The following is a 25,664-nucleotide window of genomic DNA, read 5'->3' on the forward strand; positions in this document are numbered from 1 at the left end:
CCACTACTAGGAGTCCCACAAGAACACTAAGCCACACAACTGTAATATATATGCAGAGTCCCTAGGTCAGCACCATGCAGGCTCCCTGACTGTTGGTTCAGTCTCTGGGAGCCCCTATGAGCCCAGGTTAGTTGATTCTGTGGGTTTCCTTGTGGTGTCCTTGACCCTTCTGCCTCCTACAATCCTTCCTCCCCCTCTTCTACAGATTCCCCGAACTCCACCTAAAGTTTGCTTGTGGGTCTGCATCTGTTTCCATCTGTTATAGGATGACGCCTCTCTAATGACAATTGGGCTAGGCACCAATCTGGTCAAAAGAGATGGCCAGTTCAGGCTACATATCCTCTATTGCTAGGCATCTTAGCTTTAGTTTTTGCCAGACCCTGAAATCCATCTCCTTTCCAGTAGAGTCTTTACTACTCTTCCTCGCTGTCCCCCCGACACACACCTGATTGCTCATGTTCCCATCCTCACCAGCCCTCAGTCCACTAACAAAATCTCTTCTATTTCCCCTTCCCAGGGAGATCTGGGCATCCCCCCATGAACCTTCCTTGTTACCTAGTTTCTCTGGGTCTGTGGACTGTAGCATAGTTATCCTTTACTTTACAGCTAATATCCACTTATGAGTACGCACCCATACCATGTTTGTCTTTCTTGGTCTGGGTTATCTCACTCAGGAAGATTCTTTTTTTCTAGTTCCATCTATTCCTGGTGTCCTTGTTTTAACAGCTGAGTAATACTCCATTGTATAAATGTACCACATTTTCTTTATCCATTCCTTGGTTGAGGGGCATCTAGGTTATTTCCAGGTTCTGGCTATTACCAATGAAGCTGGTATGAACATAGTTGAGCAAGTGTCCTTGTGGTATGATTAAGCATCCTTTGAGTATATGCTCAAGTCTGGTATAGCTGGGTCTTTCGGTAGATTGATTGCTAGTTATCTGAGAAACCACAACAAAGAAGCCAAAAACATAAAATGGAAAAAAGAAAGCATCTTCTACAAATGGTGCTGATCAAACTAGATGACGGCATGTAGAAGAATGCAAATAGATCCATATCTATTACTTTGCACAATGTAGCAATGTGTAAACACTGAACTATATACTTGTTCTTTTTTAAAAAAGAAACATTTCAATGTGTCATATCCATAGTACAACTGTGATGGCTATTGGTTGTTAACTTGAAACATGTAGAACATGAGGGACTCTCAGTTGAGGAGCTGCCAACATCAGACTGCCCTATGGGTATGTTTGTGGAGCATTTTCTTCATTGCTTATTGATGGAGAAGGGACTACCATACACTGGAAGTTTGAAAGAAAATGGCCTCCAAAGGTAGTGGCACTATTAGGCAGTGTGGCCTTGTTGGAGGAACTGTGTCACTGTGGGGGTGGGCCTTGAGGTCTCCTATGCTCAAGCTATGCCCAGTGTCACAGTTCATTTCCTGTTGCCTGTAGGCCAAGATGTAGAACTCTCAGCTCTTGCTCCAGCACCATGCCTGCCAGCATGGCACCATGTTTCCTGCCATGATGATAATGGACTAACTCTGAAACTATAAGCCAGTCCCTAATTAAATGTTTTCCTTTATAAAAGGTGCTGTAACCATGGTGTTTCTTCACAGCAATTGAAACCCTAACTAAGACACCTATTATAGGCAGAGCCACGGGCCTGGGCTATTTAGGGAAGCTACTGAACAGAAGCAAAGAACAAGACAGTAAGCAGCATTCCTCCATGGTTTTTGACTCAAGTTCCTGCTTGAAATCTTGCCTTGGGTTCTCTCAATGATGGCCTACAAGCTGTGAGATTAAACCCTTCCTTCATTAAGTTGGTTTTGGTGCTGATATTTATAAAAGCAATGGAAAACAAGCTAGAACAATTACTATACCTAAAAGCAAACAATAATTATTCAGTCTAACAAAAATTATTTAGTCTCATCAAACACACATGCGCTTAACTATTTTAACTTTAGTTCATTTAAATTGAGTATACAATAAAGTTTACATATTACAACAAGTTGGCAAATTCATGTTTATGTTTATTTTACTCTGTAGGTTCTCTCTATCTTTGTTTTACTTCCCATGCTAAAATAAGTTTGGGAACAGTGAGATGGCTGAGAGGGTAAAGATGTTTGCCACCAAGCCTGATGACATGAGTTCCATCCCCCAGACCCACATGATAGAATAAGAGAACTAAGTCCTCTACATAATGTCTTGTGACCTCCAAATGCATACTATGCTACATATGCACCTACTTCCAAATAAATAATAAATAATAAATAAATGCAATTTTAAAATTAATTTTACAAGAGTTTTGTTTTAACAGTAGTTTCCAAGTATAGATTTTGCCAACAATAGTCTTATGACATGCATGTAAGTTTTTTAAAAAAAAAATTAAAATCAATTCCCAATCATACTAGTAATTAAGAAAATACTATTTATGGAAGTAAAATATCAAACTGGCAATATTAAAACATTGTGACCATATGTGAAGAATGAAAATTTTTACAATGTTAGAAAGCTATTTGGAATAACAACATAAAACTGCAGGTGTATTGAGTGACTGGGTTATGAACATTCAAAAGAGATATGAACAGGGGTGCTTCCTAATGTAGTATGTGTAATGCAGATTGAAACAAGGTAAGTATGCACTGGAAGGATGATAACCAAGCTATAGTCCATCCTGACCCAGAAAGAATTTATAGTAATTCAAGTAATGGACTCATGTATCAGCATTGACAATGTTTTAAGATATAATGTTAAGTGAGAAAAATAAATTATAAAAAGTAGCATGATACAATTTACACCACGTTTTAAAACGCGCACATTAAAAGTGTATAATTTTAAGATCTATGTTTAGTAAAATTGTAAGTGTTCTAATTTAGGAGAAGTCCACACAGCTGTCAACAGTGTATCTTCTTCCTTATAAAAATATACACGGTAACAATGAATACCAGATTCCAGGTACCTTCTTTTTTCTGGGGAACAGAAGGTAGTGAATTCAGAGTAAACCCAACTGTAATGATCCTTGACTTTAAAATTTATACCTATCTACAAATAAGGAAACAGCACAGACTTTACTGGAAGGTGGGAAGTAAGAAAATAGATGTTAGTTGCATCATTTTCTAATACTCCTGTGAATTCAAAACAGTACAACAAAAGTCAACTGATGACATTATGAACTTTGAATTCTTAGGAAATTAGCCAAAGCCCTCAAAGACCAAAGTGCCTCTCAGTAAAGTATAAATGGGAGGAAATGAACATTCATTCTTCACTAACACAACAGCTATAAAGACAGAACTCTTTGTGGTTGCTGTTGTTTTGTTTATTGTTGTTGTTTGTTTTTTCCTTTTTGTTTTTGAGACAGGGTCTCACTATGTAGCCCTGGTTGTCCTGGAACTCACTCTGTACACCAGACTGGTCTTGAACTCACAGAGACCTGTCTACCTCTGACTCCCAGAAGTGCTGGAATTAAAAGCATGTGCCACTATGCCTGGCTAAGATAGAACTCTTGAACAAGGAGCTTTGAATAGAGAGGCAAGATTGGTCATTGCTCCTGCATGCTGAGGACATTAGCAAGAGCTCATGTGAGCTCTATATAGGACCTTGGGTCTGAGGCAGAGCACAGGATGCCCAGTCAGTAGAAACAGCTGCACATTGCTCTATAAAATACTGACATGACTTTCGTCCCTAGCCTATTGCTAAATGTTATTAAAGCTTGAGAATATCTTAGTTATTAAAATATAAACGTTTTGTGCATGAGAACTCAAAATACAGGGCCCTACTGTCTATTACCTGATTTATTGGAAACCAAAAATAGAATCAGAGCTGAAGAACCAGAATTAAGCTCAACACTAAGCGACTTCCACTTTCACCTGCAAGGATCAACCAGTAACTCTTCGAAACAGGGGGTTCCTATATTATACAAAGATGGAATTAGAAAGGAAAACAGTCTAGAATCCAGCCCTCTCGCATCTTATTTCAAAACAATGTAGGCATCATTTATAGATGAAGTTTACAAGATTCATCAGGCAGAAAGGAAAAATATCAAGTCCAGATGAATACAGAAGAAGCAAGAATTGTCCTGTTGCAAGTAATACCAGCAGCCCTCTCCTACTTACACCCTGTATGGCTGAAGAACCACAGTCAGCAGTTCACGGCTCCAGGGTGTTCACCTCTGATCCACCATCATTAACCCCTGCCCTCAGCTGCACAGATCCCATCTCTCTGGAAGGCTATCTGGGTAGCCAATTCCTTAGACCAGGACGATTAGTCCTATGGAGTGTGACAAAGGAATGTTCGTGTACTATTGAGCTGAAAGACAGCTACATGGCAGGAAGCACAATTCACCCATCAGCTAGAAAGGTGAATTTAGCCACTGATGTTAAGTCACAAGCATGTCTGCCTCGCCTCAATATTTCAAAGTAAAGGTTGGCAAACTTTTCCATAAAGGGTCAGGCTGAATATTTCACTCTTTGTGGGATATATGTCACAAATACTCAAGCCTACTCAGTTTGCTCTGTGGGAGAGCAAAGTAGCCAAATGGTATGTAGGAAGATAAGGCCCAGGAGGTGGAGAGATGAGCCAACCTGGAGTCTGCCCGAGGGCCTAGCAACAGGCGCTGTCAGAGGTCCTGATTGTGTCTAGCCAATGAGGGGCGACAACACAATGTCACCAGATCTGGACATAGCCTGGGTACTGGGAGGAGGGTATATAAGGCTCTCCCCATTGCTGAATAAACAAGTCTGCTGTTTGCCTTCTACATGACTCCTGGTATCTGTAACCATTGATGCTGCGTCTTCTCACCCCTTTCCCCAAGGGAGTCCTGAGGACCCAGCAACAATGATATATGTGTAGATGGGCATGCCTGTGCTTCAGTAATACTACAAAGGTACAGCGAGGTCCTGGATTTGTTCAGCTACCTATAGTTTGCTTATCTTGATCTAAACCAACCGGACACACATTGTCCTGCATGTCTATATAAGTTCTGTTTTTGTTTTTACAAAGCCCAAGTTGATTCCACTCTTCAATACATGTGTGTCAGTTACTTAGAAGAGCTATCTCCCCCAATGAATTCTAATTCACTATGTCTTCTGGATAAAATACATACTGTGGAATCTGTAGCCTTTTGGATTTTAAGGGCTTCTTTTCAAAACTGGTAGTGCTATGAATAGTTGTCAAAAAAAATACACATATGCATCATTTACTATTCAATTTTAAAAGGTTCACTGCTACCCTGAAATTTGCTAAAGATGAGGGCAATATGTCAAAGGACTCCAAGTCTCTGCCACGTCTTTTGAATTCATTATCTGTTACTGTATTGCACGTACCCTGCAGCTGCAAACAGCTTACCACTGCAAACAGCCGACAGTTGCTGTGGGGCAGGAATCCGGAAATTTAGCTGGGGCAAGCCTGCTTTTAAATCTCTTCTTAGATTACAGTCAAGATGTCTTCAGAGGCTAAATGCATCTAGAGGTCTACTTCCAAGATGGAAGTGAATTCCCCTAGCCATCATTGGAAACCTCTGCTCCTCACAGGGTCCCTTGTGGCCAGATTGTCTTCATGCTGTCTGGTGGATACCTATAGAGTAATACACAATACAAGGGACCCACTGTGACTTTATATGTGACTATTCTCAGAAGTCACCGCACATGGCTTTGTTCTGTGAGAAGTCTCTAGGTCCTCTCACACTCAAGAGCAAAAGGAATTAAGTTCCATCTCTTCAAAGAAGCAATGTCAGAGAACATGTGAACATATTTTAAAACTATCCCCACCCCCAGGAATTGAATGATGACAAGAAGATAGGATTATGATTTTTTAATTTTTTAAACAATATTCATTTATTTGTAATTAGTGTGTGATATGTATATCTGTGCTCATATGGCCACAGTCTATGTGTGGCAGTCAGAGGACAACTGGTGGGACTTCATTCTTTCTTTCTATCAAGTGGTCAAGCTTGGTGGCAGGCATCTTTACCATCTCAGCCATCAGGCTGGCCCCAGGGATTATTCCTAATCTGCTTGGAGTCTCCCTATTGATCCCAGCACCAATACTTATTTCACTGACACATTAATACACAAATTGGGGGAAAAAAATCAAGTGGTGCTTCATAACAATTTTGCAAATCTGACAGCAAACAATTTTCGGAAGCATCTACATAGAATCTTCAGCTAGTTAACTTCTACAAATGAATTCAACTATAAAATGAAGAACGGATAACGAGTCCTGAGCCATGCTTCTCCACTTTAAGAGCCTCTTCCCACAAATTTTGGCTAAGGAAGACCTTACATAAAGGATGGAAAAAGGATACATTTTACTGAAAGAGGGATTGACTAATTTTTGAAAATTAAAAAAGAACAAAATAAGGATAATGAACCTGAACCAGTTAAAAATCTGCCTTCCAAAAATGAACTGAAAAAAACTCTGTTCTCTCCAGAGCATTTCCTAAATTCCCGAGTTTCAGGGTTTTCCCTTAAGGTTTTTCATTCTGGATCTGCATATATATAAACCTGCCAGGTATTGAGCCTCAAGAGGCAGAGCCATCAGGAACAATCAACAGAGCTGCAGAGAGTAAGAGGTACAAGTCACATTAGCACCGACCAGTGTCACAGACAGAAGTACATAAAACATCAATGGAAAAGGAAGGTCTACACGCAAAGGAACAGCTGTAAGTCAACTTAGTATTTTCCTTTGTTTCAACTGCCCCGTGTATAAGCATGCAGAGAATTTACAATATCTTCCACAATGCCCACCTTATATAAAGGATATATAAAGGCATAACTCCCAGATAAAGAGGTGGGAGCATAAGTCAGTCAATTCTTGGAAAGATGTAAGTGTATTTTAGGGAGAAAAAAAGAGACAAAATAGGGAAACTGAATTTTCAAACATCGAACTGTGAGCTAGAGGCAGAGGAGAGGTGTGAGATGGATAATTCCCACTTCATCCTTGGCTTCCCTTTAGGACGTGGTGCTATGGTGAATACCACTTGACTGTGTGTGTGCACTTGGAAAGTGGATCTAACAGCTGCAGTTTCACATGGACAGTCTCTTTCCTATTTACAACCCAGCACGCTGGGCAGAGTTCAACACAAGAAGCTGAACGGTGATGCTGCCTCATACTCAGTGTTATAAACCACTCCAGAGATTGCTTCTGCCTGTATCCCTGACAAGCACTGTCTCTGTAATTGGGTTCTTTTGCATAAAACCACCAGGTAAATGATGGCTTATGTAACTCTATACAGATCAGCCCTTTTGCCAGACTTCAAGATCTATGAGAGCAGCACTTGAATAGATAGATGTATTCACCTGGGCATACCTAGCAGACTGTGAATTAGTTAAATGCATAAATAAACAAATGAATAGGATAGGATGTGTGTATGTATGTGAAAAATAATTCCATGGTCACACAAGATCCATAAGCTCTACATACTACACATCCCTCACACCAGTTCACATTGAATTTCAGAATTTCAAGACAACTGTAGTAGTATGCATATCTATATACAAGTCAATGAAGGCACAATCTATTGCACAGCAAAATCATAATATAAATCAATGACTGCACATGAAACATTTTACAGAGACAGTCTCACCTAGTATTATTTGGCTATAACATGTTCTTCTTTTCTCTCACACACAGAATTATTGACATGATTTGAAATGCATTTGGGGAAATATATCCTGAAATTCCTCCACCATTCTACCTTTGCAAAGCTGCTCACCCTTTAACTTCCTGCTCCACAGTCTCTCACCCCACAGGTCTCTCATCAAGCACTGCCATCTCTGTCAGGTTTTTCCTAATTCAAATGAACAAGAAGGCACCTTGCTTGTCTAGCATGGAATGCAATATGTATCTGCTCCCAAGATAAGATAATAGGCTCCAGAAATAGTGTCGTCTTATTTGTATTTTTACCTTCCAACTCTAACCAGCAAACTGCACACATAGGGACTCCGGGTGAGTTCTCCATTGAACCGAATCTGAGGCTAAGCACTACTTCATTAACTATTCACACCAAGAGAAAATTCAGCCTCTAAGTCAAATCAAACAAAAACAAAGAACTTGGGATAAAACTCTTTAAAATGCCTATAAATATCCCACAATGGAATTAACTGTTAATTACTTAAGAAAGTAAATTTGACACCAAAGGGAATTAAAGCCTGGCATGGAGGTTGTCACTTGGTCTGATGATAGATAGCTAGATAGCAGTTACACATACTGAAAACCAGGGACCACATTTCAGGCTATCTCCGTAACACTCCCCAGACTGCAAAATACTATGGTTTTCTGTCATTTCTCAGTGTCCCAGATGCTTCAGGTCAGCTCAACATCAAATGCCCTAACCATCACCTCCAACAACCAGTGGGAGAATCATTCCCACAACAGCCTTACAGGCCGAAGTACTACCATCTCTGTGCAGACAGCATTCTTAAAGTTAAGAACCCTATGTCTACATCAACAGTATGAAGCCCTGTGGCAATCTTTCCTACTCAGGACAGCAATGTTCTGGTTTCATTGTGCTCCTTTAGAACATACCTACTGAGTTATAGGTAAAATGAACGTATAATTTAAATATATTTATAACCACCTGAAGAGCAGTTTGGTTAAGAATTCTGCTAAGAACAGGACATTTCTAATCAAGCTCTCCCCTGACCCTGCCACTAAAATGCTTTATGTTATTGCAGTAGTTTTTAAATCATTTTATCAAAGACATTAAAGGTACCTGGTAAATTAAGACAAGGATAAAATAATTATACAGAGACTAAGAAATGATTGGAAAGGGGTGAGGTAGAAACATGAGTAGTTATTAAAACTTGGGTCCAAAGAAGCCCAGGGAAAGCAAATCAAGAAAAAGAAAAGGAAATTCAATGACGTTGGAAGAAAGACAAACATCTGCAAAGAAGGCCAGAGGGTGAGGCGGGGGTAGGGGGTGGGGATGGAGGGTGGGGAGGTGGGGGGAGGTGAGAAAGACGTCAGGATGGTTTCAAGCTGTCCAGAGGACCACGGCTTTAACAGACCTCAGCTCAAGAAACTAAGACAGGTTTGTGGGTAGCCAATTAGGACTGCTGTTTGCAACTAACAGGTAACAGAGGGAAGAAAGGAGATGCTGAAATGAGACTCAAAACCAAGAGCCCAGGCAAGGTTTTGTTATGCAGCTAAAAGGAGTAGGTGAGCAGGCACACTGATGCTATCAGTCTGTAGACAGCAAAAGCAGCTGTGAATATACATTCATTTCTGCGGTCAAAAGCAGCTGTGAATATACATTCATTTCTATGGTCAAAAGCAGCTGTGAATATACATTCATTTCTGTGGTGATATTGTGTTCACCAAAATATTATGCACCCTAATAAACTTATAATAAACCTAATAAATAAATAAATAAACCTTAAATAACCCTAATAAACTGTTATCTGGGGTCAGAGAACAGAACAGGCACAGAAAATAGTGGCACATACACACCTTTAATCCTAGTATTCCGAAGGCAGAGATCCGTCTGAATCTCTGTGAGTTCAAAGCCACACTGGAAACAGCCAGGCATGGTGACACATGCCTTTAATCCCAGGAAGTGATGGCAGGAAGCAGAAAGGTATATAAGGCGTGAAAACCAGGAACTAGAGCCTATTAAGCTTTTAGGCTTTTGAGCAGCAGTTCAGCTGAGATCCATTATAAATGAGGACTCAGAGGCTTCCAGTCTGAGGAAACAGGATCAGCTGAGGAATTGGTGAGGTGAGGAAGCTGTGGCTTGTTCTGCTTCTCTGATCTTCCAGCTTTCACCCCAATACCTGGCTTCAGGTTTGATTTTGTTAATAAGACCTTTTAAGATGCTACACATTTCCACCACTATTCTGCTTCCCAGTCAGTGATTACAGGACAGTCTGTAAATACTAACAAAGGACAGATATGGGGCTGGGCATAGTGGCATGGTGGCATGGTAGCACTCACCTAGCCTGTCACCTGGGAAACTGAGGCAGGAGAATCAGGAGTTTGAAGGCAGCCTGAGCTACAGAGCAAGATCCTGTCTCAAAATAAAAAAGAAAACCAAATCCAAAAATAAAGGATATGTGGCTGGCAGAATCAAGGATTTTTCAACAGACCTGTTCTTAATTCTTAAGTCCACCATGGCTCAGCTGTGCCTCAATAGGCAGTAACATTCAAATCCATATGGCACTTTCTCCCCCGAGATGTTATCAAGATTCAATAATATAATTTATTAAAAAGCTCAGCACAAATCTTATGCATATTAAAAGCTTGATCTATGAAAATTACTATTAGGCAATTAAAAAATACAATATTTATCCTAATGGGCTTATGCAAGAAGAGGGTCGGGGTGCTGGAGAGATGGCTCAGTGGTTGAGCACATACCATTCTTGTCCAGGAACCAAACTCAGGTCCTAGCACTCATGCTGGGTATTTCACAACTATCTATAACTTCAGCTCCAGGGAATGTGATGCCCTATTCTGGCCTCTGCAGGCACCTACACTCATATGCACACACCCATACACAGACACTCACATATGTGATTAAAATTAAATCTTAAAAAAATTAAATACAAAAGTATGAGTAGAAACCTACCATGTCCATAGAAAACTTAACTTGAACTCAAAGACACTTCTATTCAGAAAATTCCACTATATCTGAGTAACTTTTCAAAGGTTACTTGACAGCCTAGCATATAGTCAACTGTCGGCCGTGCTTCCCAATTGCCCTGTGGCCTTATTGATCTAGAAACAATCGCTGTGATAAAATTAGAAAGGTTAAATCACTCTGCCAGCAAAGGTATCATTATTTAATGCGGCTAAAAGGAGAAAAATTATGGAAATAGCAGATGCTAAAGAAATAAGGGTTTAAAAAAAGAACACTCCACATGATCTAAAATAACTTCCTATGCATTTATTTTTATATAACTGCCAAAGGTATAAGGAACAGTTTATTAGACATGGACCACTATAAATATTTTTATAGGTCTGCTAATGAAGACCTTACCCATGTAAGAACACTCACAGCCCAAAGTAGCAGGTTCTAAATGAATCCCTTATAGAAATACCACAAAATTATTATCGATGCTTTTTGAAAAAGAAAGTAAGAGTCACATGAGTAACTACAGACTCTTAGCAAATCCCATATGACCTCTACAGAGTATCTCAGAATTTCAGTATTCCATTCTGATTGGAGGAGACAGAGTCTATGAAAGACATAGGGGAAAACATCTGCAGAAGACCCCAAATGCTAATTCAATGAGATAAAGACTGGAGGTGGGCAAAGGGGAAAGTATTGACATGACTTTCTTGGTGGGGGGACTAAGGCTGGCTGCAGATGTAGCCTAGACGAGAGTTCCGACAGGCTTGAGGGATACAAATAAATTCCATGCAGAGCATAATAAAGTACAAAAATTGTCATCATGAAGCCCATTATTTCATATCATCAATATATAATAATTTTAAGTATATGTACTTAGGGCCAACCAGAGAGTTCACTGGGTTAAGGTACTTGCTGCCAAGCCTTACTGTCTGAGTTTGATCCTCAAGACCCACATTGTGGAGGAGAGAATCAACTCCCTCAAATCATTCTCCAACCTCCATAGATCATGACATGTGCACACCTATACACACACACACACACACACACACACACACACACTAAATAATATATATATATATATACATATACATATACACACACATAAATGCACATATACATGGTTTTAAGAGTGACAAATACGTGATATGGCTGATGCAACTGTGGAGAAAGAGCAGGTGTGAAGGAAACTATACAGGCAGAATAGACAGGATGTACAACTCATTAGACAGAGCGAAGTGGAAAACAACTAAAGGCAAACTTGAAGTTTTGAGGCCAGGTAATAAAGAGAATTCAAGAAACCACTGATAGAGATACAAAGACCAAGAAACATATCTCACTGGGAGTGTTAATGAGTTCCCTCTACCTTGGGCACATAGAATCTGAGAAGTCAGTGGGATTTGCAGCAGAGACAACAAGATGGGAATACAAGCAAAGAACTTAGTCAAAGGAAGAGCTGCACTGAGAACGCTAATGGTGTTACTCAGCAGGAGTGTGTGTGTGTGTGTGTGTGTGTGTGTGTGTGTGTGTGTGTGTGTATGTGTGTGCGCGCGCATGTAGGTACACATGCATGTGCATGTGCCATGTGTGGAGGGCAGAGACTGACGTTGGGTGGGGTCTTTATCACTCTTCACCCTTTGGTTTTTCGACACAGGGTCTCTATGAAACGCAGCTCATTGACTTGGCTTATGCCAGTTGGCCAATGAGCTTCTAACTCCAATCCTGCACACACCATTGCACCCTACTTTTTATCTGGGGGCTTCTGGGGGATCTGAGCTCATGTCTTCATGCTTTCACAGCAGGCACTTTTACAACTATGCCACCTCCCCAGTTCAGGAATTAAGTTTCTATCACGAGAACAGAAGTTAGCAAAGACATGAGGCAAAGCATTTCTAGGCTTTAGGAGAAAGTAGAGAGGGCATGAAGAAAAAAAAAAAAAGACTTGAAAAGAAGAAAGGGAAGGGGTCAGAATGCAGAGGCAAGCACTTCCTGGAAGAAATGTGAACAGGACTGAATTCTAAGGACTAAGAACAATGATTTTGCTTAATATGTGTCCACTGGTCTCTGAACCAGGCCATTGAGTAAATGGCAAGGATGAAGCATAAGTAGACTTACTATAAAGATATTAAATAGGATGCATGGCAGAAGCTTTTGGCTACAATTTTAATTATAACAAGACTAGGATTTAAAATTGTGTGTCAAAAAATGTCAAAGTTTAAAAGTGAATTATAGGGTATAAAGAGTTAACATTCAGAACCAGGTAAAGGGTTAATAACCACACTCTATAACACTTTCTCTTTCACATACACAGACACCAGCATAAGTGAGCAAAGGAATATAAACAGGATGTTCACAGGAGAGACTCAAAGGTATAATAAACATAAACGAAGATGCTCAGAACGAATCACCTTACAAAATGCAATTTTACCAGAGTGGCTATAATTAGTAAGCTTGCTAATATGACTCACTGGAACAGGTGAGGGGATGGAAGTGTGAAGGGCAGCAGCCCCTGGAAGAACAGGACAACTTATTATTGGAACTCTCATTACTTCCAATCTCCCACCAATAGGACCCAGGTTTCCTCAATGACTAATTCTTATAAAGAGATGTTCAAAATTACAAGTATGGGATACATCAAAAGGACATGGAAGCCAGCCTAAAACAATGGCCAAAGGTGGAGCAATTGGAGCGACAAAAATAGTGAGGAAGAAAAAGAGTAACAGAAGACTATCAGATTATATAGTTTTAAAAGGAGTAGTTGACATAAAACAAAAGTGCATGAGTCTTCACTTCACTGGAGGAGATTTGGTGAAATACAAACATGGTGTGGAATCGATGAATTGCAATGCCCCAACACGACCGCACTGGTACTGAGGAAGGTGCCATGGTAACAGAAGATGAGAACTGAAGTTGGGTGAGGGGTTCACAGAACAATCTGTACTATCATAGTAACTCTTCCGTAGATCCAAAGTGCTTCACACAAAAAGATCACTTAAAAATGTGTTACATCAACATGCCCCGAGGACGGCCGCTCCACTTCTTTCAGTCTCCATTATTTTATGTGGATGGGTTTTTGCCTCTATGTATGTCTGTGCACCATGTGCATGCCTAGTGCCCATGGAGGCCAGGAGAGGGCATCAAACCTCCTGGAACTAGAGTTATAGATGGCTGGAAGCCACCATCTGGATGCTAGAATTGAACTCAACCTTCTAGAAGTGCAGACAGTGCTCTAGACCATCGAGCTATCTCTCCAGCCCCTCCAGTCACTTTAAAGTAAGCCTTGCAGAGGTGTGAAAAGAGGGTTTTTACTGATGAACAGTTAATATCCAAGGAAAATTTTAAATTTCTAAATCATGAAATATCTACATTATAGAGTACTACACAGCAGTTTTAAAAAACACATTTGCATGTATTGAGAAGACATAATGCTGGGTAAAAAAACTGCCAAAGAATATTATAGTGTAGCTTGGTAAGGAAACAGCTCAGTTGGTCAAGTGCCTTTACACAAGCCTAAGGACCCGAGTTCACATCCCCAACACCCATGTACATAGTCATGAGATGATGAGGTATGACACATTTTCAATCCCAGCCCTGGAAGTGAGGGAGGAGGGGAGAGACAGGGAGAAACCTAAGGCTTGCTGGCAGCCATCTAGGCAATGGGTGAGCTCCAGGTTCAATGAGAGACCTTATCTCAAAACAGTGTCTTAGTTAGGGTTCCTATTGCTGCAACAAAACACCATGACCACAAAACAAGTTGGGGAGGAAAGGGTTTATTCAGTTTACACTCTCACAGCACTGTTCATCACTGAAGGAAGTCAGGGCAGGAACTCAAACAGGGAAGAATCCTGGAGACAGAAGCTGATGCAGAGGCCATGGGGCAGGAGGGGGGAGGGGGGAGGGGGGATGTGTTCTTTACTAACTTGCTCCCTATGGCTTGCTCAGTCTGCTTTCTTACAGAACCCAGGACCACCAGCCCAGAGATGGAACCCCCACAATGGGATGGGTCCTCCTCCATCCATACCCAATAAGATAATGCCTTAAAGCCAAATCTGACAGAGGCAATTCCTCAGTTAGGTTCCCTCCACTTAGATACCTCTAGTCTGTGTGTCAAGTTGACATAAAACTATCAGCAAGGCATCTACTGCCTCCCCCCCACACACAGACACACAGACACACACATACACACACTGAAGGAATATTATGGCATGCAGTCTTTAGGTAGACAAAGAAAAAGGAACAGAAAACATGAGCTATTTCCATATCCACCCTTGGGGCACACATTAGCATGAATACATTCAGCTGTCAGGAGACCACACCACCTGTTTACTGTGGTTACTTACACAGAGGGACAAGCAGTGGCAATGGAAGCGGGTCTGTTCCTATGACTTTGGCATTATTCCTCAAGAAGGTTGCCTGAGGAACTAGAGATGACTGGTTGGATTGTAGCAGCCAGCCAATGCTTCTCCAGCAGGTCAGGTTCTGGCTGGGGTTATGTCAGAGATACAGAGCCTGCCCCTCGGAGGCAGTAATACAGAGGTTTGGGGCCTGAAGCTCCACCTTGGTCCCTGAAAGGGGCACTTACATATACAGGGACCATCACAGTACCAACCAGGAATAATAAGGGGAATGCCAAAAATGAAATGTCCAACTTATTGGGGTTTCAACAGAGGTGCCCGCACTTGGAGGGTTCTTGCAGCAGTTTGGATGGAAAAAAAAAAAAAATTCCAAATGCTATGGACAATAGAAGCTACAGTTCAACTTTTCAACCCGAATGTCCAAGACGAAATCATCACCAGCCAGGAACAAACCATGTTTCTCATGACAAAGTCACAGAAAAACTTTGGCAGACCCTACGGATTCTGCACCCTTTTCTTTATACCGTGGCATGTGTGGCCAGCTCACTTCTTTACCAAACAGGATTTCAAAACTCACAGAAAATGGAGACAAAATTTAACTGAAAGCACACATTTGTGTAACTGCTAAAATTCCATCAAGGGACTGGAATTTAGTGTATTTTCAAAAGAGATTATTTCCCATCAACAATCTGTGGTGTTTTCAAAAATAATAATTGAGAAACTGCAGTTATCTAATTAAAAGCCTTCTCCTAAGCCCCAGCTAAGTTTCAGTAAGTGATTAGAAGAAGCAGCAATCCCTTTCCAATTCCTGACATTCATTAGTAACACCATACCCTGCAATGAGACAACAAAATTTTGACCCCAGTGAACCCAACACTCTGCTCTCTGCATTTGTCCTTGGTGGGTAGGTAGGAAGCAGTAAAGGAACGATGTCATATACACACTGCCCTTCCTTCCTTTCTCACCCACACATTATGACTGGACTTTTCCCACAATGTGTCTTTCATAAGAAAGTGAGAATCACTAGAGGCAACACCCACTTCTATTATATGCCAGTCTTATTTCTGGTCTGTTCCTTAGTGGTTTCAAATTATTCCTGGATCATGTAGGAGCTCCAAGTGAAACAAGCTGTAGTTTAGGCTATTACACATACACAGTCTAAATAGGGATTTTCCTAATCACAAATGAAATATGTGATGGATATGTTTAATGATAAGGAATTGCCTCTATCTGGGAAAGTTTGGGTAAAAATTCATGAATAGCAGACAAATGTACGGAAATGATTCTAAGGAAGCCTTTGTATTTTCTAATAGGTGCTGGACCCACTTCACTGATCTGGTAATTTCCATTTGATGGTTTCCTGTTCTAAAAAGTGAAGACACTGGACTTCCAAAAAATAAAATCTATATTTGTTAACATTAAGTTCTGATCTGAAACATATATACATATGTTAAATAAAAACATATAACCCAGAGTTTCTGCTACTAGTGTAACACATCCCATCTATAAATATGCATTGGGTAGAGGACAACAAGAGGCACATTTGGGGTGGGGGGGCGGGGAGAATGCTGACATCAACCTTCGAAATTAGTAGAAGAGCTTTCCTCAAATAAAATATACACTTAGAGCCCATTTTCACATCTAAAATTTCATGGTGAGAAGATGTGGCATAAGGAAGAAATATTCAGTTTGAAGCCCTAATCTTGGCTTTCAGTGACAAACTGAACTTATTTCTAGTCCCCAGTTTCCTCCTATGTGAAATGTAAGAGGTAGGTGTTCACTCCTGAAGTTTGAGTCCACTCTACTCTTCAAAGTCAACATCTCCTAGAATGTCCTAGGAATGCCCCCTTATAGTTTCTACACTATATGTAGTGTAGAAACTCTCTCACTATATGAGAGAGTATTAGTAGACACTTCCTGTAAATGGGTTGATACAGCACTCTTTAGGATGTGCGGCATCTACAGCATCATATTCATACAGCTAACACTAAATGGTTTATGGGGCTATACAATTATTGAATAATAGGCCTTTGGATAGCCTGTTGACTATCAAATTGTTGTAAATTAACACTGCTTGCTCTATCTTTCCTATCAGTCAAAAGAGTACATCCCTCTAAACTGAGCCCAAACCACCCAGCATATCTCCACAGTCTTTGAGTCAATGCTGGCCTTCACCATCTCAGTGCATAGAATGAAAACAAGCAGAGTTAGGTGTGATTTCGCTCACAGGACATACCAACACAGGCATCAGCATGAAGGTAAAACAGACAAATGGGACTTGGGTAAATTTAAGTATTTTTGTTCATCAGAAGACCTAATCAACAGAATGAATAGACTGCTAAAGAATAGGAGGGGGAAAAAAAGTAAGTCATATACCTAAGAATAGACTAATAACCAGAACTTACAGAGCACAGCTTCAACTCAACTAAAATACCTAACAACCCAGTGAAAAACTACAACAGGGAACTGAACAGGTACTTCTCTGAAGTTGGCATACACATGACCAAAACATATGACTTGATGCTCAGTGTCCCTATGCTGGCCTTGTTTTGTCAACGACACAAACTAGAGTCACCTGGTAAGGCAGATCCTCTATTGCAAAAGCGCCCCCACCAGATTGGCCAGTGGGCAAATATATGGGGGCATTTTCTTGATTAATGACTGATGTGGAAGGAACCAGCTTACTATGGGTAGTACCAACCCTGGTCTTGGGTTGTATAAGAAAGCAGGCTGAGCAAGCCAGTAAGCAGTGTTTCTCCATGGTCTCTGCTTTAGTTCCTGTCTCTAGGTTCCTGTCTTCAGCTTTCCTGGATGACAGACTATTACCTGTAAGCTGATATACATCCTTTCTTCCCCAGGTTGCTTTTAGCCATGGTTTTATCAGAGTAGCAGCAGTGAGACTTGGACAGTCACTGATCATCAGACCATGCTCATCAAGACTGCAATAAGATCTCTCCTCATACTCTTTATGTTGGCTCATTTCAAGGCAACCCCCACCTCCTTAAAGCCACATTCACACCCAAATAAAAACAGCTAAACCAAAAGGAGAGAAATAAAGAAAATCAACAGAGAAACAAATAAAAAAGCCCAAACAGGTAGGGGAGTCCTTGTACACCGTGGATCTGTAAACTGCTAGAATTGCCCTGGGAAACAGTATAGAGGCCACTCAAAAGCAGAAAAACAAAGAAAGCCTGCAATCACACTTCTGGACATGTTACTATAAGGACCATTTCCCTTACAGAACAGAAGAAGTATAACAACAAAAATTTGGTTATGATTCACCATTCACTCTGTTTAACAAAGTCAGCCTGTGATATTACAAAGAGTTTGCTTTACATCATGGTAGAATTGATTTTATTTGCTGATCTAAATACACTTTCTGAAAAACTGTGGGCTATCAAACACACAAAAAAAGGCAGAAGTAGCCTGATTTCAAGAGACGTTTCCAAGCAGGTTCTCATCTTTGGAACCAGAAAATTCTTTGTTATAGGCTGTTCTTGATATCACAAGTTGTAACAACCAAAAAATGCCTCCAACCATTGCCAATGTCCACAGTGGGCAAAGTTACCCCCAGTCTAGTGAATATGAAGCTGTGGGTAGTGTGACAAAATGACAGAACATAGAAGTTATGTTCAAAGTTAAAAAGTTAGTACATAGAATCTAAGCTCTGATATGCAAACTAAATGACACAAAGCACGAAATACATTATTTTGCCACTACAAAACATAGGCCAATAAGAAAAAAAATAAAACCAAATAAATAAACACAAAAAAAATGGTGCTCATTCACATATGAAAATGTTGGTTGAAGCAAGGAGAGAAGGCATGAAAAAACATTCTTCAAAATGATGTTGCTAGAAAGAACGAACATTCTAAAAATATTACATGCCAGTTTTTTTTTCTTTTTGTGAGTGCTCAAGGAAATAAAACCATAGTTACATTTGCTGTTTTCCTCTTTTAGACTACCATCTGGCCATCCACACTTTCACTAGAAAAAACCTCTAGCCAATGGGACTAAAATAGTTAAGGCACCACCCATGTGCCAAGAATATGCCAGCAAGTGTACAGTTTGCACAGTTGTGCCCCCCAAAGGAAGACACTAATGTGCTTAAAAGACAGAAAAGGAAATCACTCAAAGCATGCTACCCAACTCACAAGACTCCTGTCTCCTTCAGGGTCAAAAAGGAGGAAGAAAAGCAGAAGAAAAATTATTAGACATGAACTGTCCCCCAAATTATCTGGAAGCAGTTTTTCCTTTTCTCATCAAACACAGTAAAACACAACTGACTATAGTCAGTGAATTTCCATGCTGCAAGTATTTGTTAAGAATGGCTGAAATGGGGCTCAGGAGTGGCTCGGGGGGGGGGGGGGGGGGGGGTAAGGACCTACTGTACAGTGTGCAGACCTGAACTCAGATCCCCAAATGCAGAAAACAATGGGCATGGTAGTGTTCATCTACAATCTTAGTGCTCTTACTGCAAGATGAGAGGAGGAATCAAGAGACTACCAGAAGCTCACTGGCCAGGCGGTCCGACATATGCAAGGAAAAACAACCAGAGACCCTGCCTCAAAACAAGGGGGTGGTGTGGTGAGAACAGACACCCAAGGCTACCCTCTGACTTCCACACACATGCATACAAAAATTTAAAACAAAGAATGAGTCAAAATAAGAGGGCAGGTTTACTAAATTCTTGTAATGTCCCACAAGGACAACAAGGAAGTTTAAAGATCCTTCATATAATGAATACACAGCTTATCAGTGTAACTGAATCATTTTTTTAATATTCAAAAGTTACCAAAAGAAAAATGAGTTGGGTGTGGCGGTGCATTGTTGCACAAATCCTAATTAGTCTTAATAAAAACCTGGAGCCAGATATCAGGGTGAAAGCTGAAAGATCAGAGAAGCAGAGCAAGCCACAGCCACCACCTCTTACCTCATCAACTCCTCAGGCTGAAAGAGTGAGTTCCTGTCTCCTCCAGCCTTATATTCCTTTCTCTGCCCAGCCATATCATTTCCTGTTTCAACCTTCCTAGTGCTGGGATTAAAGGAGTATGATCCCAAGTGCTGGAATTAAAGGTGTGTGCCACTACTGCCTGGCTCTGTTTCTTTTTTAACTGGATTAATTTCGTGTAGCCCAGTGTGGCCTTGAACTCACAGAGATCCACACGGATCTCTTCCTCTGCCTCCCTAGTGCTAGGATTAAAGGTATGTGCCACCACTGCCTGGCCTCTATGTTTAATCTAGTAGCTTGTTCTGTCCTCTGGTCTTCAGGCAAATTTTATTTGTTCAAATTATCACCACAGTGTATACTCTATTCTCAGCATTTAGGAATTATAGGCAAGAATGTGTGTTGTTCAAATCTTATATGGTCTTTTAATAAAAAAAAATAAAATAAAAAAAAAATAAAATAAAACAAAACAAAACAAAAAAAAAACCCAGAGCCAGATATTGGGGTGAAAGCTGAAAGATCAGAGAAGCAGAACAAGCCAGCCACTAGTTCTTACCTTTACGAAATCCTCAGCCTAAAGAGAGAAAGTTCCTGTTTCCTTGAGCCTTATATACCTTTCTGTGCCCTGCCATACTACTTCCTGTCACCACTGCCTGGTTCTGTTTCTCTCATGTAGCCCAGTGTGGCCTTGAACTGACAGAGATCCAGATGGACAGGGTTAAAGGTGTGTGCCACCACTGCCTGACCTCTATGTCTAATCTAGTGGCTGGCTCTGTCCTCTGATCCTCATGCAAGTTTCTTAGGGTACACAGTATATCACCACAAATGTGAGCTTCCAGTCAGCCTTGGTTACAGAAGACCCTGTCCAAAACACAAACAAAACAAAAACAGCAAAGTGGGACATCTTGCATCTTTACTGGCCTATCCTTCTTAATTCTCTCTCTGGTCCATGAAGGCAGGCTATGGTACCAAGAATCTACAGTCACTAGCAGAGGAACTTCAATTACCAAACGAAGAAATATCCCCCATCACTGTACAAAGACACTGCTTTGAGCTCTTTCCTAAGCAAGGTGAGCAGGACAGAGGCAGTCCTAGCTACCAGAGTGCCCGTCCTAGTACAGGAGGTTTTTTAGTCAAACCCTCAAACATATGGGAAGAGAAAAGCCATGAAAAAAGGGCACTGAACTCAAAGTCTCTTCTGGGAGAAAAACAAAAGAGTTAATGTAGGGGGAAAAAGTGAACTGAGAAAATAGGAAGGTTTAAGAATAATTATTAGTCTCAAGAGGGTATCATATCCTTAAGAAGAGGCATGGCATGACAATTTTTTTTTGTACAATTGCCCATTCCAATACATCTATATGAAATCTTGGACAACCAAAGAGAATATCTTACTGAATTTTCAGGGTTGGTGGGATATCCCAGTGAGTACTTGCTACTAAGCCTGAGGACCCGAGTTCAATCCCCAGGACATATAAAGGGAGAGAACTGACTCCCACAGGTTGTCCTGATCTCCACTCACATGTTGTGGCGTGCATACACACATACACTAAACTTTTTAAAAAAGATGTTTCATTGTTTCAGAGAGACAGAACAGGTATAAGATACTTTCAAATATTAAAGAATTGAGTAGATAGAGTACAAATATGGAAGAATGGCTAGAAAGTATAATTTATCAAACTGTCAATTTATCATACCTATATCCCTAATACTCTGTGAGGCAGGAAGGCCATCAAGAATTGAAGGCCAGTCTGGACTATCCTGGGAGTTCCAGGCCAGCAATGGTACCAGACTGTGATCCTGTCTCAAAGAACAAAATCAAAACACCAGGGGCTGGAGAGATGGCTCAGTGGTTAAGAGCACCTGCTCTTCCTGCTGAAGACCTAGCGTCTGTGACTAGCACCCACAAGACTTTCCAGAAACATCTTTAACTCCAGTTCCAATCAACCTGACCATCTCTTCTGGCCTCCTTGGGCACAGGGAAACACACGGTACACCTACATGCAAACACTACACACATAAATAAAAACAAATTTTAAAAATTAAAAAAAGAAAAGCAAACAAAAAGAATGTACCTTATCAAGTAAAAAAAAAAAAAAAACAAGGAATACTGAACAAAAAAAACAAGTTATGAAAATGCAGAGTACAATAAGATTTATGAATGTTTATAAAGCAGCAAAAACATTCTAATTTCTATAGAATTCACAGCTATACATATGGATATGTTAATGGATCTAATGCCTAAGAGGCAAGCTAAGGGGGCAGACTTTGGCTGGATAGGTGAAGAAACGCGGTCATAATCATCAGAATTACAGCAGTTTCCAACACAGCCAAGGGAATAGCAGAGAAGGAAATAAGAGGAGAGCCACGAAACTCCGTTTCACTAGGAGCACAAATGCTACTTAAGTTAAGACATTAGTAGTAAAAGGAAATTCGCTTAAATATGTGCATTAAAAATTTTAGGCTAACTATGAAAACCATCTTGAAATTGGTATTTTTTTTTTTAACTCTCAAATAATCAGAAGACAGTAATGACACAGAGAAAGCCACTAACTAAAAGATAGGGGACTATGTCCAAGTATATGAATAATCACAATAAAAAAAAATGAAATTACAAATAAAGCTTCTATGAACATAGTTGAGCATGTATCTTTGTGGTGTGATCAAGCATTCCTTGGGTATATGCCCAACCGTGAGTGGTATGGCTGGGTCTTGAGGTAGCTCGATTCCCAATTTTCTGAAAAACCACCATACTGATTTCCACAGTGGTTGTACAAGTTTGCACTCCCACCAACAGTGGAGGAGTGTTCCCTTTGCTCCACCAGAACCTGGAAACAACCTAGATGCCCATCAACTGAAGAATGGATTAAGAAAATGTGGTATATATACACAATGGAGTACTTACTACTCAGCAGAGAAAAACAATGAAAGCATGAAATTTGCAGGCAAATGGATGGAACTAGAAAATATCATCCAAACCCAGAAGGACAAACATGGTATGTACTCACTCATACATGGATACTAGATATAAAGCAAAGAACAATCAGACTGCAACCCACAGATCCAGGGAGGCTACATAGCAGGGGGGACCCTAGGATGACTGTGGCTTATAATAAGTTTTGGTTTTACTCAATCACTGGGCAAGCCTCAGTGAAACATTTCACTATTAGGATAAGAATTTGTACCATATCGAGCTGATAATAAAAAAAGAAGAAATGAAATTAAACCCACCACTGAAACAGGGAGAACTACACTAAGGAGACAGCTCAGTGGGAAAAAGTGCTTGCTTCACAAGCTGGAGGACCCAAGTTTGGTCCTGGGAACACATGTGAAAACAAATGGAGATAGTGGTCCATATCTGTAATCCCAGCATTCCTTCAGATGGATGGGAAGTGGAGAGAAGAGAATCATCCAGGAGCTGCCTGGCCAGCACAGCAACAGAAACAAGGGAGAGCTTGCCTCAAAACAAAGAGAAAAAAAAAAAACCAGTTCCCAAAATGCTGCCCCACCATGGCACCAATGCACTCACACTCATTCACAGCAAACAAACAAACAAACAAACAAACATTAAAATAAAAACAAAGATACAGTCACTTTCATTGGAAGTTTAAAACATACAGCTACATGCCACTTACAGAGTATAAATTAATGAAACACACACTTAAGATAAAATGACGCAGGGCAGGTGAAAATAATGAAATGCAATAAAATATAGCAGTATCGACATGGGACCAACTAGAAACAAAATTAGCATCAATGGGAAAGAAACAACTCTCCTATTCATGAAGTATGCAACAAGGTAAATGGCCATGCCACAAACATGCATTTAGTTACGTAACTTCAAATTATAAAATGAAAAACTTGACATTAAAACCACAAAAAAAATGATTTCTATAATTATACTACTTGAGATTTAAAACATCTTTCTCAAGACTATGTTTCAAAAAAATACAAATAAAAGGGATTTTTAATAAGTGGCTATATAAATCTAAATATATAATGGTACAGGCACACATCAACAGAGAACATAACCAATAGGCAGCTTAAAAGTTGACCATCTATTAGCCACTTCGAAGGCTCAATGTAGAAAACACAGAAGCACGTTCTTGCTCTTGAACATTACTAAATAATACATAAGGATAATCAACTGAACCTTTGTTGTTTAGATGGCATCATGTGGGCAAAAATCTAAATGTTAGTCTTGATAAAACTAGGGAAATGGGCAAAGGAAGAAACTCCAGGTCACAGCACAAGTGTGCAGTGTCATTCTACAAAACAATTTGAGATTATCCATCAAAAATTTGTAATGTACATACCTCTCAAGTCAACAGTTATACCTCTGTAAACCCCTCTTATTAAAACAAAGTACACATAATTAGAAAACAGCTATGCAACAGTATTTAGTTCTACATTAATTATAACAGCAAAAAGCAAGAATGCAAATATCTAAGCATGAAAAAAGTGGTTAAATTATTCACCATTTATCTGTTTATCTGCTATTGTGCACTGACATCGAAGACCCTCCAATGAAAGGGTTTTAGTCATGTTAAGTGTGAAAAGACATATGTCTATCATCCAAATTATGCCCACGCAAAATGAATACAAACAAGAACTGAATACGCAACACACTTTACTCATGGAGAGGAACCTGACTTTCGTGGTTTATACATATTCAAATTTTCAGTTTATTTGAATCTTTTATGGCTTGCGCTGCTTGCATAATTTAAAAAAAAAATAGCGCTAATTTTAAAAACTGTCTTATTTACTACCCAGAAAAAACCACTGGGATCTTTCTGTCCCTACCACACATTTTATCAAACTCATTAGAGAGCAGAGAACGAGTATAAACTTCTAACTGTCCAACTGAAAGACTTGATGTCTCCTGCTCTGTTGCTCACCAGACATGCCCTATGGCTTCACTTCCTCCGAGTTTCCTCTTACCACCGCGTTAACGGAAGAACCTCTTGCTTTTCAGAACAGAACTGCAACCTCCTAAGTACCGTTTCCCTCACTTGCTTCCACTTTTCTGTACTTCATCGGCCTAGAAGTGTGCTCTTTAACACTTGGGTCAAGAAAGCACCTACTTCACAAAGCTGTTTTAGCCTCAGGTGAGCTGGATGCTCAGGTGGGCTCAGATGTGCACTGGGCGCACAGAAGTCATAGAAGTCTTTTTACTGTTTTTGTTGCTTTGTTTCTTGTCTGCTTCCACGTTACAAAGGCACACCCAAAGGTGGGTATTGCTCACATACTGCCGTACCCTGAAAGCCTACAAAGAGCTTTAGGAAGTGCTCACAGTTGTTGAAGCTTGCCTTAGCACAGTGGCCATACGCACAGACAGCTGAGATCATAAAAAACAAACAAACAAACAAAAAAGGCTAATTATTTTCAGAAAAAGCAAGTTCTCGCACATTGGTAGGAATTACTTGTACCAACTCTGTCTACGTGCAAAGCATAATATTTAGCACTGCGACTCCTAGCAGCATCAAGGAGCACTTAACTCATTGATTTCTTAGTGCCAACATGGCGATCACAGCTGAAATGCAACGTGGGAGAGAAAAAAAAAACAAAAAGCGCAACTTACTCTTCATTCCTGCTTTTGATGCAGGGCTGGTAGAGGACTTTGATGGCATTCCAGGCAGAGCCGGAGTCAGCTTCCGATGTATCTTCCAACAGTGGGAACTTCTTGACACACGCGGAACTTCTCAGAGGTTCGATCACCAAACTGTCTGAGTTTAAAATCCAGAGCTAAAGTATGGGAAGAGAAGTCCACAGAGGAGAATATTGCTGCATCTCTATGTTGT

The 25,664-nt window shown here is 40.3% G+C and overlaps 1 protein-coding gene across 1 annotated transcript in view; it reads right to left on the bottom strand.

Annotated features, from left to right (window-relative positions):
• The window catches only part of Ube3d (ubiquitin protein ligase E3D), a 150,620-nt gene that overhangs the window by 82,794 nt on the left and 42,162 nt on the right, over nucleotides 1–25,664 (bottom strand). Inside the window, exon 8 of the mRNA XM_028875500.2 lies at nucleotides 25,445–25,608. Within this exon, the coding sequence (XP_028731333.1) occupies nucleotides 25,445–25,608 (164 nt within the window). The remainder of the gene's footprint in view (nucleotides 1–25,444; nucleotides 25,609–25,664) is intronic.

Source organism: Peromyscus leucopus, chromosome 7, assembly GCF_004664715.2.
Source record: "Peromyscus leucopus breed LL Stock chromosome 7, UCI_PerLeu_2.1, whole genome shotgun sequence".
In the NCBI taxonomy this organism is placed as follows: domain Eukaryota; kingdom Metazoa; phylum Chordata; class Mammalia; order Rodentia; family Cricetidae; genus Peromyscus; species Peromyscus leucopus.